At 36.2% G+C, this 15,438-nt stretch overlaps 1 protein-coding gene across 2 annotated transcripts in view; it reads left to right on the forward strand.

Moving 5' to 3' along the window:
• Positions 1-14,860, forward strand: part of pan3 (poly(A) specific ribonuclease subunit PAN3) — a 123,070-nt gene extending 108,210 nt beyond the window's left edge. For both annotated transcript variants that reach the window (XM_073043817.1, XM_073043816.1), the window contains exons 15-18: positions 408-537; positions 4,728-4,792; positions 11,418-11,556; positions 11,850-14,860. In XM_073043817.1, coding sequence (XP_072899918.1) covers positions 408-537; positions 4,728-4,792; positions 11,418-11,556; positions 11,850-11,990 — 475 coding nt within the window. In that variant the 3' untranslated portion in view covers positions 11,991-14,860. The remainder of the gene's footprint in view (positions 1-407; positions 538-4,727; positions 4,793-11,417; positions 11,557-11,849) is intronic.
• The last annotated feature ends 578 nt before the right edge of the window (positions 14,861-15,438 follow it).

Below are 15,438 nucleotides of genomic sequence, written 5' to 3' on the forward strand. Positions count from 1 at the left end.
AACCTTTCATTACCTGAATTGGAGCAGAGATGAAGAGTCTCAACCTGAAACATTGACTGTCCCTTGTCCATTTACAGATGTTGGAGGAACTCGGCACAACTCATTTTTGCTCCAGATTCCAGTATCTGTGGTTCTTTCATTACCTGAGTTATCCCTGCTGCCCTTAAATACAGGAGCAGCATTAGCTATTCTCTAATATTGCACCTTGTCAGTGACCAATGAAGATCCAAAAACCTTTGTCAGGGATCTAGCAATCTCCCCTCTTATTTTCCTTGACATTCTAGCATGGATCTTATCTGTCCCTGGGGTTTTATCTACCCTTGCGTATTCCACGTATTGTATCATAAATGTGACAGATACAATAGATTGACATTTTTATTTACTGCTTTTTAATTTTTTTATTCTAGATATTTGTTGACTGATCAAAATCGGCTGCGCAGTGTAAATGATATTATGCCAATGATTGGAGCCAGATTTTACACACAGTTGGATGCTGCACAGATGAGAAATGATGTCATAGAAGATGATCTGATGAAGGTAAAAATTAAAATATTGAATCACACATCAACAATAGCTCATGGGGTGGTTTTTGTTGAAGTATACTTTGGAGATGCCATTAATTTTTTTTAAACTTTCTATCTACTGTACTGAAGCAAACGTATACACTCTGACGCTTGTATGAAATGTTATCCCTGAAATGTCTTGGTCCTTTCTTTATCTTTGCTATACCCTGCATTGTAAGTGACCTCAATTCTTTATCCTCTAAATAACCTACCTTCAGTAAGTTGCTCTGCTGATTTGATCTTCCTATGTTCCAAGTCTTCCCAGCAGGAAACCTCAAATGAAATTCACACCAAGTTCTAGCTTCAAAATCTTTTTAGCAGCAGTGGGTTTTCCCTGCTACCAAGTTCTCATTTTAATCAGATCTTTGTACATAATCATGCTAATCTTTATGGCTCGACAAGTATTCAAACCTGTCCCACTATCTTTATAATCAACTAATGTAATAGTAATTTAAATTTTTGGCACTTGTTTTGCAGATTAAGATTGGTTGATCAAGCTGTGTTTTCTGTGAGACTTCCATCTCTTTGGCCGTGTAAAATGCTTATGTGTAAAGCAGCTTTCAGCATGGATATGTCTGGTTTAGCATTTCAGAGTTAGTGTTTGATATCCAGAATAGCTTTGGCCAAACCATGTTACTCATTTTCTGCCAAATTCAAACATTCATTATTTGTTAGCAAAAGTATCTATTTTCAGTGCCACCATTTAGCCTAGGAAATTCAAAAAAAAATATCTGTAGACATTGTTTTGGACAACTGACTGCATGAACCAAAAGGACAATATTACACCTATCAAATAGAAAATACTGCAAAATTTGGCAGTCTTGGATTTGGTGCCATGATCATACCCTTCAGAGCAAATAGTATCACAAAATTTAATTTTCATGTTGAGTAGTGAGTTTATTAAGCTTTAAAAATAAGACAGCACTAAATGCAGTAGACTGGAAGAACATAGTAAATCGCAGGATTTGGTTCCTCATCCTTGCTGTGCTATTCAGTAAGATCTTAGCAGATCTCTCATCTCAGGGTACTAACACTATTTCATGTTGAATCTTTTAGGTGAAAAGTAGTAGGGTATGCATTCGCCTACAGTTTTATAATTTTCTAAATCTTGTGGGCAGAAGAATGACAAGGGGTTCTATACACGGAGATCTTTATTTAATAAGCTAAATAAGCTCAAGTTGCTATCTTCAAGATACAGCTAGGATATAGATAAAACTTTGCAAAGCAATGTTCTGCTGAGACATTTTGCACAGTTAGGGATCAAATTTAAAAGTAGAACCACAAATGTTCTCGGCCACAAAGATTATTAACTAAGCCACACACAAATTGGCAAATGGTTTTAGGATCAGAGAGATGTGTTTAGATATCCATGCGCCTGTACACAAAACATCTAGCAGTGAAAGTCAACATACCGTTCTTGCTTTAACTGCTTGCTTTACCTTCATGTTTGCTCATGGTGACTGATGTTCAAGGGCCCACAGATCCTTTTGCATATCAACATTACCCAGTGTATAACCCTTAAATAATGCTCTGCCCTTCTGCTTTTCTTTATTTGCATCCAGCTTTATCCATGTTTACCACATCTTCATTATATTACCCACCTACTCAACATGTGTAAAATCACATTAAAGTCTGTTTCAGAACCCCTACCCAGTTTTGTGCAATGGAAATAATCCTCATCAAATCATTGCAACACACACAAAATGCTGGTGGAACGCAGCAGGCCAGGCAGCATCTATAGGAAGAAGCACAGTCGAAGTTTTGGGCCGAGACCCTTTGTCAGGACAGTCCTGAGGAAGAGTCTCTGCCCGAAACATCGACTGCTTCTCCCTATAGATGCTGCCTGGCCTGCTGCGTTCCACCAGCATTTTGTGTGTGTGTTGCTTGAAATTCCAGCATCTGCAGATTACCTCGTGTTTGCCTCATCAGCTCGTTATTTTTTTTGTGTGAATAGCTGGCGGGCCAAGCACTGTTCCCTGCAGTATCCCAGTATCACCACCTGCCAACCTGAGAAAGGCCTTTCTATTTTTTTTTTTGCCCTTCTGTCAACCAGTTTTTAAGCCATGCTAGTATATAACACCCAAACTTGTGTACCATCTGCACTCGAGCCATATAAGTTGGAATTCTGAATATCTATGTACACTGCACCTACAATTCTTCATTCATTGTACCATTTACTCCATAAACTCCAGTAATTTTGTCAAATATGGTTCCCTTCCGTAATCAATGTTTGCTTTGTCCTGTTTCCTCGATGTTTTTATCCATTCTTTATAATAGAGTTGAACGTTTTCTCTATTGATTCCACGGCTCCTCTTATGGTATTTTTGAGATGCAGATTATCAGCCCCTGGTGATTTATTGACTTCTTAATCCTTAAGCACTATTATAACTTAATAGTAATTTCCCCTAATTGCTTTTCAAATTCTACCTTTGTTTCTCTGGCATATCTGGGAAGCTATTTGTGTGCTCTTTCATGAGCACAAGGCATTTGTTTGATTGCTGTGCTTGTTTTTTTGTTCTCTTATATAAATGCTCTAATTTCTGACTGTCAAGGACCTACATTTATTTTCAGTAGCCTTTTAAAATTCTTACATACTTAAGCTATTACAATCTGCTTTTATGCTCCTTGTAATTTTAATCATGGGCTCTTTATGCTTTCTCAATCAGTCTTGTTCCTTTTGTGCAGAATCCTAAACTACTACTATACCTCATACATAGTTTTTTTTCATGGCAATTTTTAACCTTGCTCCTCCTTGGATCAAATACTAACTTCGTTCAGAAGCATTTTTTTATGCTTTGGCTCCGAAAAGTGAGAAACAAACATTATAACTATTTCGAACCACTCTACTTGCTTGACCTACTGGTCACACTCTGCCAAGCTAGTTTAAGCCCTTTTGACTAGCAAACCACCCGCAAGGATGCTAGTGCCTTTCCAGTTTAGGTACAGTGTGACTTTCTTGTATATGCCCCACCTACCCTGGGAAAGGTCCCAACTTCCTAAAGTTTCTATACAGGATCTCATCTCTTCCTCCCTATGCCGTTAGTACCAATATGGACGATGGCTTTGCTGCTCACCCTCCATATTCAAAATGTCCTGCACCTGTCAGATACTCTTGAATCTGGCAACAGACCATCCTGGAGTCTTGCTTACAGCCACAGAAACCCCATATCAGTGCCTGTGATTCTGAAGTACCCTATTACAACCATTCAAGTAAACTTTGACCTTTCCTGCTGAACAACAGAGTAAGTCATGCCAATTTTGGGTATAGGTGTACATAGTGCAATTATTCTTTCCTATGCAAAGAACCTCATGATATTTCAAGCAATATCTGTCAGTCTGATGAATTTTTCCATAAGGATATGATGTTTAGGATAATTATGCATGGTTTACGGTAGAACAAAAACAACTTTCATGAATTGGGGATAACATAGTGAATTCAATCTTAATCTTTGGTAGAATTTGTGTCAAGTTTGGATGCTCTCCCTTTCAGTGTTGGTTTTCTCTTCCTTTTGCTCCCAGTGTTCTCACACCTTCCAAAGAGTATGGTAGTAGATGAATTAATTGACTGCTGTAAAATGCTGCTTGTCCATAGATGATTGTAAATTCTGAGGGCAGATTATGGGAATGTAGGAAGAATAATACGATTATTGCAAATGGTTGTTTGATTGCTGGCGTTTGGTTCAGTGGACTGAGGACACATTTCTGTGCTTTAAGACTGTGGTAAACAAATTAACCTTCAATTTTGTCTTAGTTTTGAACTAGTATCATTGTGTTTAAACATCGTTGAGCAAAGACAGATCGACGTGATACTATCATTTTAATTGACCAATATATAATTCATCCTTTTGATATTGAACAGAGATAGTATTTTGCGGTTTAATTAGTAGTATAGCATTTGTAGTAGAAATTGGTCTTTAAGAACATCATGCATTGTGGATGGATGGAGTTGTTATAAAGTAGGGGTGCAGTGGGTTGAGATGTAATGCAAACTGTCTCTTTCAAGTTAGGGTGGAGAGGATATAACATTTCTATTAATTTGCTGTAGCTTGGAAAGATAAGTACCTCAATCAAAGCCAAATGCATTTTGACTTAAAGCAAAAGTTGTGGTTGAGTGATAGATTAATTAGGTCCTGTTTTAATCTGTTTGACTTTTCTCTCTTGCAGGAGGTGCAAAATGGAAGGCTGTTTAGGCTGCTAGCAAAATTGGGAACAATCAATGAGAGGCCAGAGTAAGCTTTATTTACAGAAACTCTCAACAGAAAATGAGGTTGTAGAGTTATTGTTCCCATCTCCTTCTCTCTTTTCACTTTTTCTTTTCTGAATATCACCTTGTATGTAGTCTAGGCCGGAGATTCCACTGAACATTCAGTTAATCAGATTGTATGATTCCAATACGTCACAGTTTAGTAATTAACAGCAGTGGAATTAAATGAAATAATTGGCTTTTTATTTATTGCAGGAAAAATAGGTGAGTACTTAAAAATATTTAATTCCGATCTTATTTTTCATTGTATACCATTTAGTTCCAATTTATTGGTACAAATTGTCAAAATTTGTGAGCCAAAATCACACAAGCTGGATGTCAGTTGTCTTGGGATTAAAATATGCAACCATCAGATTTGATAATTTAGCATTGGGTTATTTGAATGTCATGAATAAATGGAAGAAAATAATATTTTTTGTTCCCTTTGATAGTGATGACAATCAGTTTTATCCATTTTGCAAGTATTAGTGATAACGTATATACAGTTTTAATACTAATACTAGAATAGTAACATTTGCTGCACTACCTGTTGCAGAAAGCCATGCATCTATGTCCATTGAATTTTCTTGCTAATGTGCTTCTGCCCATCTGCTATATCCATAAATAGAAGCTTACCCAAAACTCTCTTGTCTATATCCTACTTTACAAAAAGCTCTGTTCATTGTTCACCATTGCCTTCACTAACCTACAGCTGCAAGAAAAAGTTTGTGAACCCTTTGCAATTACCTGTTTTTCCTGCATTAATTACTCATAAAATGTGGTCTGATCTTCATCTATGGCACAATAACACAATCTGCCTAAACTAATAACACACGGACATTTGTACTTTTCATGTCTTTATTGAACACATTGTTTAATCACTCACAGTCCAGGCTAGAAAAAGTATGTGAACCCTTGTGGTTAATAACTGGTAGAACCTCCTTTAGCAGCAATAACCTTCACCAAATGTTTCCTGTAGCTGTTGATCAGACTTGCACAACAGTGAGGAAGAACTTTAGACCATTCCTCCATACAAAACTATTTCAGTTCATCAATATTTCTGGAATATCTTTTCAGGTCCTGCTATAGCATTTCAATTAGGTTAAGGTCTGGGCTCTGACTTGGTTGTTCCAAAACAAAAATTTTCTTCTTTTTAAACCATTCTGTTGCTGATTTACTCTTGTGCTTCTGATCATTGTCTTGTTGCATCATCCAACTTCTATTAAGCTTCAGGTGACGGACCACTATCCCGGCATTCCCCTGTAAAATGTCTTGATACAATTTTGAATTCATTCTTCCCTCAACAATTGCAAGCTGTCCAGCCACTGAGGCAGCAAAGCAGCCCCAAACCATGATGCTGCTTCCACCATGCTTCACAATGGGATGATGTTTTGATGTTGGTGTTTGTGTGCAGTGCCCTTTCCCCTTCAAACACAGCAATGTGCATTTCTGCCAAAATGTTCAACTATTGTCTCATCTGTCCACAGAACATTGTCTCAGAAGTGTTGTGGAACATCCAGGTGGTCGTTTGCAAATTTGGGATAAGCAGCAATGTTTTTTTAGAGAGCAGTGGTTTTTTCCGTGGTGTCCTTCCCTAAACACCGTTCTTCAGTGTTTTGCTTATAGTGGACACGTGAACAGAGACTGTAGCAAGTTCTAGAGATTTTTGCTGTTAACCATGGGTTTTTTTTCACCTCCTTCAGAATTGCACATTGTGCTCTTGGTGTGATCTTTGCAGGGATGCCCACCGCTAGGGAGAGTAGCAATGGTACTGAATTTCCTCAATTTCACATATTGTGGACTGACGAACACTCGGGGCTTTTGTAGCCTTTTCCGGCTTTGTGCATTTCTGCATTTCTTCTAAGATCTTTTGAAAGTTGTTTTGATCACAGCATGGTGCAGATAAACAGACCTTTCTTGAAAACAGCAGGCTTTGAGTAACCTGACTTTGTGCTTTTTTTTATATAGGGCAGGGCACCTCTACAGCCCACACCTCCAATCTAATCTCATTGACTGCAAAAAGGTTTTATAGAAGGCATTACCCCAGAGCTTCATCTACTTTTTTGAACCCAGACTGAGATTGTTTAAATGGTGTGCTCAGTATTGATGAGAAGAAGTACAGCTGTTTGTGTGTTATTAGTTTAGGCAAATTGTGTTTGTATTATTGTGACTTAGATAATGATCCGCCTGCATCTTATGATTAATTAGCACAGAAAACCAGGTAATTTTGAAGGGTTCACAAACTTTTTCTTGCAAGTGTACACAGTGCCTCAGTTTCTTTTAAAATTCTCATACGTATTTTAAATTTCATAGGCTCTGCTGCACTCCTACACTCTACCAAATCCTCTGTGTACCTAGGCTTTTGCACATATTTGGCATTCAGTCAGTACCTCTCTGTTCATCCCTCCTCATCTGCAACTCCCCCCACCCCCCCCCACCCACCCTGACTGGTGAAGACAAGTATGCCTTGTGCCTTCTATATCTCCCTCTCTACCTGTTCTGCCACTTTCAAGGAGTTATGGAATTGCAACCCCTGATCCCTCTGTATGTCCATGCTCTTTAGAGTCCTCTGGCATTTACTGTAATTGTTTAAATGCTGAGTTTCTGAAAAACGCTTTTGTATCTTGTGTGTATGTGGAAAATCAAGTCCTGCTTTGGAAAAAGAGCAACCAAGCCAGGTGTTTCAAAATCATGGAACTCCATTCTTTAAATATTGTAATTATTTAATAAGAAAGAAAGAATTAGATGTAGTGAAAAGCCTCATTTGTGTTTTTATTATAGTTTATTGACAATAAATATAGAAAAACCACATACTACCACATCAGGCATCCTTGTTGGGAGATGAAATCAGGGAAAAATGTTGGTTTGGTTACCATACATTAAAACTGGAATGTTGACATTTTTATGCAAGTTCAGAGTTGGGAATGGGATAGATGGATAAAAGGGAGAGCCAGAGAATGTGGTGATTAAAGGATGAAAGGAATAATGATGCAATGCAGAAGATATTAGGATATGTAAAATTTTAAACAATGGGTTTCAACAGCCTGTAAATTGCAACAACAAATTTATTAGTACCTGCTTTCAACAAATTTGGAATTAATTGTGAAGTCTGTAGTTACTGAAATCAAAAGATGTCATGCCACTTTCATCTTCAGTTCATTGAAGCAGTACAGGAAGTAGAAGATACAGGTTCATAGCAAAATGATCATACATACTGGATCTGCATTATGAAACCACACTGAGCTACTATGTACTTAGTTGAAAATAATAGAAATCAGTGACTCTTTTACCCAAACGATCAATTATATGTGACGTTGAATGTAAGAAATAGGAGCAGTCCATCTGGCCCATTGAGGATAGCAGTGCTCCTGCCTTCAGATTGTATCCTCTTTTGAATCATTGTTTAAACCAGTTACAATCTTTGCATAGATGATGCTCCCATAACCTCCGCATCAAACGTTTTTCTGGCATAATGTTTTGTTCATTGTTATGAACAGTAAACCTTGTAATAGAGCGAGTCCATGGGAGATTACTTAAGGTCCAGAATAACTTTTATTGAGAAGAGGCTTTTTTTTTTCTTAACAGCAGGGACTGAGGGAAGATTAGTTGAGATTTACAAAATTGTGATAGGCCTACAAAAAGTGGATTGGATTGATCTATTTCACTTCATGGAGAAGTGAGGTATAAACACAAGATAATTATTTAAAAGGTATGAGCAGCAGCGGAGAAAGTGTTTACTCTGTGGATGGGTTGGAGCTGAAGGCCTAAAGGCACCTTCTGAATACACTTGAAAGAAGATTTGCATACTGTTGCTTCCAAATCTACAGAACAAGTGCAGGAAAGTAATATTTGCCCTTTAATGACTTGCAGGGATGTGATGGGCCAGTAAGTGTCTCCTATAGATTTTAGCATAATCTTTAAGTTGCTAGCCTGAGGTAATCTGCTGTAACCCTGAGTTTTAGTTTTCTTTTAACTTCCTTCAGACCTAAATACTCTTTTCCTCGGGGTCAAGTTAATTCATGCAAGGTTCATTACTTGATAATGATTTATTAAAGAAGCCTGGAAGTTGAAACATTTTTGACCCAATTTCTGTTGTTGAGTTATTAAAAAGAACCACACACATTGGCCACATCACATGCATAAAATACAATGGAGAAATTTAAAACTGCATGGGGATGAATCATGAAGGGAGCGGCTAGTCCATTTTCTTGATGGACAGGACTTGAGCATGAAATGGTGCAAACACTTCAAAACAAGAAGAAAATATTTTTTTGCATAATTTTATTCGCAGAAACTGTGGATTAGCCTAGTTTCTAGCCAGAAGTCGTCTTCATTCAATACTACATAGCAACTTGACTTACAGAAGCCTTTACAGAAATCAAGGCAGTTTGAGTTGTATCTCTGCAAATAACCATGTTGGTATCAGATGGATAGTGAGGACGGTAACTTGCCACTGTTACTACAGAATCCAATTCCAGTCAACTCTCAGCCCGCTTGTTTCATACATTGTATGAAATGACTAGAAATGGGCTCCAACAACTTTTCAAGCACAATATCAATATTTGTCTCATTCCTAATTAGCAGTGGAACTGTCTCTTGTGAATCAGAAAATTTATAAGATCTAATTACTGCATAAATCTGGGCTGTGCTACATTGAGCAAAAATTTCATAGTTTCAGGTTTAATCTGTTGACTTGTTTCATTGGTATGAAAGATTCCAAGTCATTATTTTGAACTGAAATTGACATTTCTCAGTGCTAATCACTTATCGCTTGACAGTCATTTTTCATTTAGCTTCTATTTGTGGGATTTTGTTATACGTACTTTGCTGCATTTATCTACAGGATGGTGTTTATATTTAAGGAAATATTTATTAACTGCCATCCACTTTATGAAAAGCAGCAATGTGAAAGGCTGAGTCCTATTTCTGTCTCATGGTAGAAATACTAACAGTGTGGTTAAGATTCTTGACCCAAATGCAAACATTCACCACTGGCTGATCCACTGAAGTGGAGTGAAGAAAGATCAATAACTGAATAAAAATTATTAAACTAAGAAAATATTTTGTGTCTTTGAAAAAAAATCACCTTAATGATAATTTAAATTTGGTTGAGTTATGTGGAAGAATTAAGAGGACTTTATCAAAGTCAAATAATTTGTACATGTGATCTGCCTTGTTGCTCCTGGATTTTTAAAAAAACAAAATACATTAACAGGAAGAGAATTTCAATGCAACAAGAGCCACTTGGAAATGACAGGAATGCATATTTATTAAGGCATAAATATTTTATTGTTTTCCCAAATTAATAAATATGTGATTTGATTGTGGAGATCGAACTACATTCAAAGAATAAGGAAAAACATTCTGAAGGTAAGTTATCGAAATATTCCTAGTTTTACGGAAATAAAGTTTGTGCTGTTTATACACTGGTGCTCTTCCATCTATTGGAAGTCTAGTAAACATCAGATCTTACTAATTTTACTTAATTAAATCATCCTAAAACAAAGTAAGTTCTAATTTCTACATGATGTACGTGCATAAGTATTTTGATAATTGTTCTTTTCACTTGAGTCTGAATTTTGAATAAATTATTACAAATTACATATTTCACCACCTTTAAATGCTGCTAATGCAAACAAACCAATCATCACATTCAGTTCACTTGTTCAAGTGATAAATAAGTGGCTAATATTAAACCCATGTTAAGCTAGTAATTTGTCCATTAACTAATTTTTCTTTAAAATCTTGTTAAATACTGTAGTATTCTTTACTTTCAAAGCATTACAAATCATTTGAATATCTACTTATAATCAATACTTTAATCATGCCCATCCTTGCCTCTCCCAACATTCAAGAACTATGTTGAGATTAAATAAGGTAGTTATTGAAGACTTTTAATTATGCAACATGTAACAATAAGTAAGTACAATTAAAGATGCATTAAATTCTGTCACAATGAGGCCACTCTCAGGTTTGAGGAGCAACACCTTATATTCCATCTAGGTTGTCTCCAACCTGATAGCTTGAACATCAATTTCTTCTTTTGGGAAATTTTTCCTCCCTATTCACTCTTCAATTCCCCACTTTGGCCTCTTACCTCTACTCCTCACCTGCCTATCATCTCTTCCTGGTGCTTCTCTTTCTTCGATGGTCCACTCTCCTCCTATTAGATTCTTTCTCCACCCCTTCGCCTAGTCTATCAGCTTCTTTCTTCATCCTCCCTCCCCCATCCACCTGGCTTTGCATATCACCTTTTAGCTTGCCCTCCTTCCCCCTCCCCCCCAACCCACCTTATTATTTTGGCATAATTTCCCCTTCCTTTCCAATCCGGACGAAAGGTCTCAGCCCAACATGTTGACTGTATATTCATATCCATAAATGCTGCTGTCCTGCTGATTTCCTCCAGCATTTTGTGTGTGTGTTGCATAAAATGGTATGCCTATTTGGTTTTGAAATTCTTAATGTGCATTTAATAGTTCAGCATACTCTTCAATGTTACATTGTCTATACCAAATATCTTGTAAGAATTGTGTACTGCTCTGTGGCTGTAAACCTTTGGAATGGCCATTAAATTGGCTTGCTATTTTATGTTGTGCATATTGTTTTACTAGATTCCAAAAAGATCCAACCTGGTCAGAAACAGGTGACCGATACCTGCTAAAACTGTTTAGAGATCATCTTTTCCACCAGTTAACTGAAGCAGGTACTCCGTGGATCGATCTCAGTCACATTGTCTCCTGTTTGAACAAGGTAATGGACGAATTGTTCATCATACAGCAGACACTGCTTTAAACAGTCATTTATGATTTGCAAAAATATTTCTAAATGGTCCAAGAGCTCATTATTTATCTTTTATACTATTGTGTAACTTAGAATAATTAATGTTTTGCAATGTAATATTTGCTGCAAAACAAGTTTAATATATGTCAGTGATAATAGACTTGATTCTGATTCTGAAACCTAATTCATAAATTTTGCTTGTGTGCGTTAATTGTGTTTGAATGCTGATTAATATTTGCTGTGTCCTTTTCACTTTTTTGCAGTTGGATGCTGGTGTTCCAGAAAAAATAAGTCTTGTTTCTAGAGATGAAAAGAGTGTTCTTGTGGTGACTTATGCTGATTTAAAGCGCTGCTTTGAAAGTGCTTTCTCAGAACTCCTGGCAGCTTCTAACGGGCAGTTGTAGTATTTGCTGTGGTCAGGCAAAATATTGCTGAAGAACAATATAAAGAGCTAATTGCACTACAGCTGTACTAATGCCACCTCATTTTACATTTAAAAGACAAATGTAAATGAGCAGCACTGCTTGCACGTTGATCAGGTACACTGTTACTTGAAGGAGGAACGTCCATTACAGGAGCTAGGACTGCCATCTATATCTGTCAAGACTGCTTTTAAAGTGGGAAATAACATCAGATGCATGATGATCCCAGTTTTATTTTTTCACGTGTTTATGCACTAATTTTAAGTTCAGGATGTGATCTTTAAAGATTTACGACATGTAATTCTGATAAGGGAAATTTGTTACCTTTAGAATTGCTTTCTGGGTAACAGTGTATGCCTCTAAGGAAGATGAAGAGATTTTGCTGCACACAAGCCTATGGCAAGAATGAGGTGGGATGCCATTGGAAATGCTACTTGGTAAACTGCATTCCGGTGAGTTATGTTTCTGGTAAACGGTGTGCTGGACTTCAGACTGACTGCCGTGTTCTATCACTCAGAAAACCAAACAACAAGAAGCATATTTTTATGGAAATCAGGTGGAATACTATGGACGCTATACTTGTAGGAACTAAACAACTCCAGTACGTCAGTGGTGATGGCATCTATCACAGCTACACATCTTTCATAATAAAATTTAAAGTAGCTTTTTTTGCTTCATACAGCTACCAGCGCCTTTTTGGAAAATGAATTCATTGTAAGTAATAAACAGGTAAAATAGCTCTACATTTATGCAAGCTTTTTTTTATAGGAGACTAATTTTTAAATTGAGTTCAATGCCTGAAATCTCAGGAGTGGATTACATTTTGTTATGTACCATTTAATTTTGTATAAAGTTCTATTATTTGAACAGCAGCTTTATTAGGGTACTTTACACTGGATATGAATACAAAGGAACTTTAAGTACAATAACATAAAAAAGCAGCAATTATTTGACAGTAGTAACCTGTGCAATTAAACTACTTCATTTTGGAAGGATTGTGCACTGTTGTGCCTTTACAATGCTGTTTGCCCCAAAATTGGCTTTGCAATTACTCATATGATTTTTCAGTATCTTAGGATTATAAACTGTATCTCTTTTCCAAGAAACTACTTCATTTGCTGAATCAAATTCTAAACATGTTTTCATTTGTTGAAATGGATCCATTTAGGGAAATGAGAGAAACATATCAAAATATAATGCAGATTTGTTTAACTCAAGAGTCATATATGACTGCCAAATTTGTTGGACAATTTAAAGAAGAGGATATAAAGAAAATGAAATCAAGTAATGACTGATCCATCTTTTCTTCCCAGTATTAAATGTTATATAGCATTAGTTGTTTTATATATAATGCAAATGAATGCTAATACTGAGTATAGAGCAAAGCAGTCTTTACAATTGAACTTTCTTTCTCATTAATCCAATATTACCAACGTAAAGTTTTGCACATTGGATTTGCTTAGGTATTGACAAAAATATTCATGCTTAATGTTTGGAAGGTGTTTATTCAACAACTGCAATGAGATTCATTTTATCACCATTTGTTAAAATGAATGGGGAAGGACTACATATATTTGCGATTTTGATACATTTGTATGCATCTTCTGCAAATTGGCTTATAAGGTAGCAGTACAAGCAATCACAGTGGTTCCCTCATTTTGGTTGTAAAGGAATTGAGGACACTTTACTATGTTCTTTCAAGGATAATGTCCTAAGTAAAGTCATGTCAATAGCTCATCTGTTTGACAGAAGCAGCTGTTTTTTTGTATGTTTTGGGGAAAATGCATTCTTTTATATAAAACCATTTAAAAAATTTTTAAAAAATGGTATTCTGACATGATGAAAAGAAATACTGTATTTATATCATTCTGTACATTTCAAAAGTTTCTTGTTTCATATTTGTGAATGATTGCTGAAAGGGGATCATCTCTAACTTTTAAGTGTGTGCTTGGCCTTTCACATTCTCAGTACGGACCAATATTTGGGTAATAGGCAGAAATAAGTGAGGCTTCAATTTTGATGTATTATTCAACCAGCACACTGCCTCTGGATTATCAAAAGCAAAAAAAATGTTATCTCTGCATTAGTAAAATACTGGATTCTTGCATATACTGTCATTTCAATGAGTAGCTAAATGCCCACAATATTCATTTGAATATTTTCATGATCTAATCCAAGTTAGCATTTGTATATCAGGGCAAATATTTTTACTCCATGTTATTGTATTTACCAACTCTAGTCATCATGAGGTTTTAGGTCCACACCTATAAATTAATTCTCAGATAAAATTTGGGAAGTTCCAATAGTTCTTAACAGGTTCCAGTTCATGCAGTTAAGAATATTTGCAGATTGAGCTTTGAAGTTGGTATTGATTTCTTAAAATATGAAATCTTAGGCACATGCCTATTAATGATTGGCTGTTCCAAGAAGGATGATAATGGCTTAAAGTACATCATGGATAATGTGCTACCTTTTGATGATCCAGTGCCAGCCCCTGAAATCACATGGTGACTTCAGCTTTTGAAATCATGTATTCTTTGAAAATCTTTTCAATTATAGACAGGATTTTCTGTTGGCTAATGCTGTTTAAAACAATTTGCATATGTATTACTATAATTTTTTTTATATACTCTATAAGTGAGTTTTTTTGTAAGAAAACCTTGTAAACATACCCTGTGTGTTCTACTTTGGCCTTATTTTGTTTATTTTTGTACAGAAAAGAAGTCCTTAAACCAGCTATCCCATATTAATCAATTTTGTCTGTTATGTCCCCTCCTCTGTGTTAAATGTTTCCACCTGATTTAAACTTTTGTATGTACAGCAGTATTTTAATAAAGAATACCAGAATGTAAGTCTAGCCTCATGTCCTCTGTGATATTAGCAACTATTAATATTTTAAGAAGGACATCTGAAGCTTTTGAGCATAATTTTATGCATATCATGGGGCTGACCTCTTTAGAGATGGTCAAGGATCTGCCCTTTGGCACACCTATACTTCACTGTAAAGTTTATTCCTGGATGGGATACAATTCTGCAACAGGGTATGTGCTGAAAAATGTGCTTTCTGGACCCATGAAGGGAAGCAAAACAAAAATTGAATATTGAGAGAAAGGTAAATGAGTGTTCTATTTTGCATAATGAATTTTAAATGCATGTGTGTGTTTCAGGTTGTTGTCACTATTAAATGTTGAAAAGAAAGCTCAAAATCAGTTTTGGATAGTTGTGAATATCCAGAACTGACCTTTGACAGCCAGCAAGCCTGGACACAAGGCTTTGCTGGATGCTGCGGCCTATTTGTCATACAAGACCTGTGACTAGTAGTGTGCCACAGTGATCTGTACTGGGTTCATATTCGCCAATGATCTGAATGATCACTGATGATCACATCTGAATGTGGTAAATTTGATAAGCAAATTTAGAGATGATGCCA

The sequence above is a fragment of the Hemitrygon akajei genome, chromosome 4 (genome assembly GCF_048418815.1).
Source record: "Hemitrygon akajei chromosome 4, sHemAka1.3, whole genome shotgun sequence".
NCBI classification, from domain to species: domain Eukaryota; kingdom Metazoa; phylum Chordata; class Chondrichthyes; order Myliobatiformes; family Dasyatidae; genus Hemitrygon; species Hemitrygon akajei.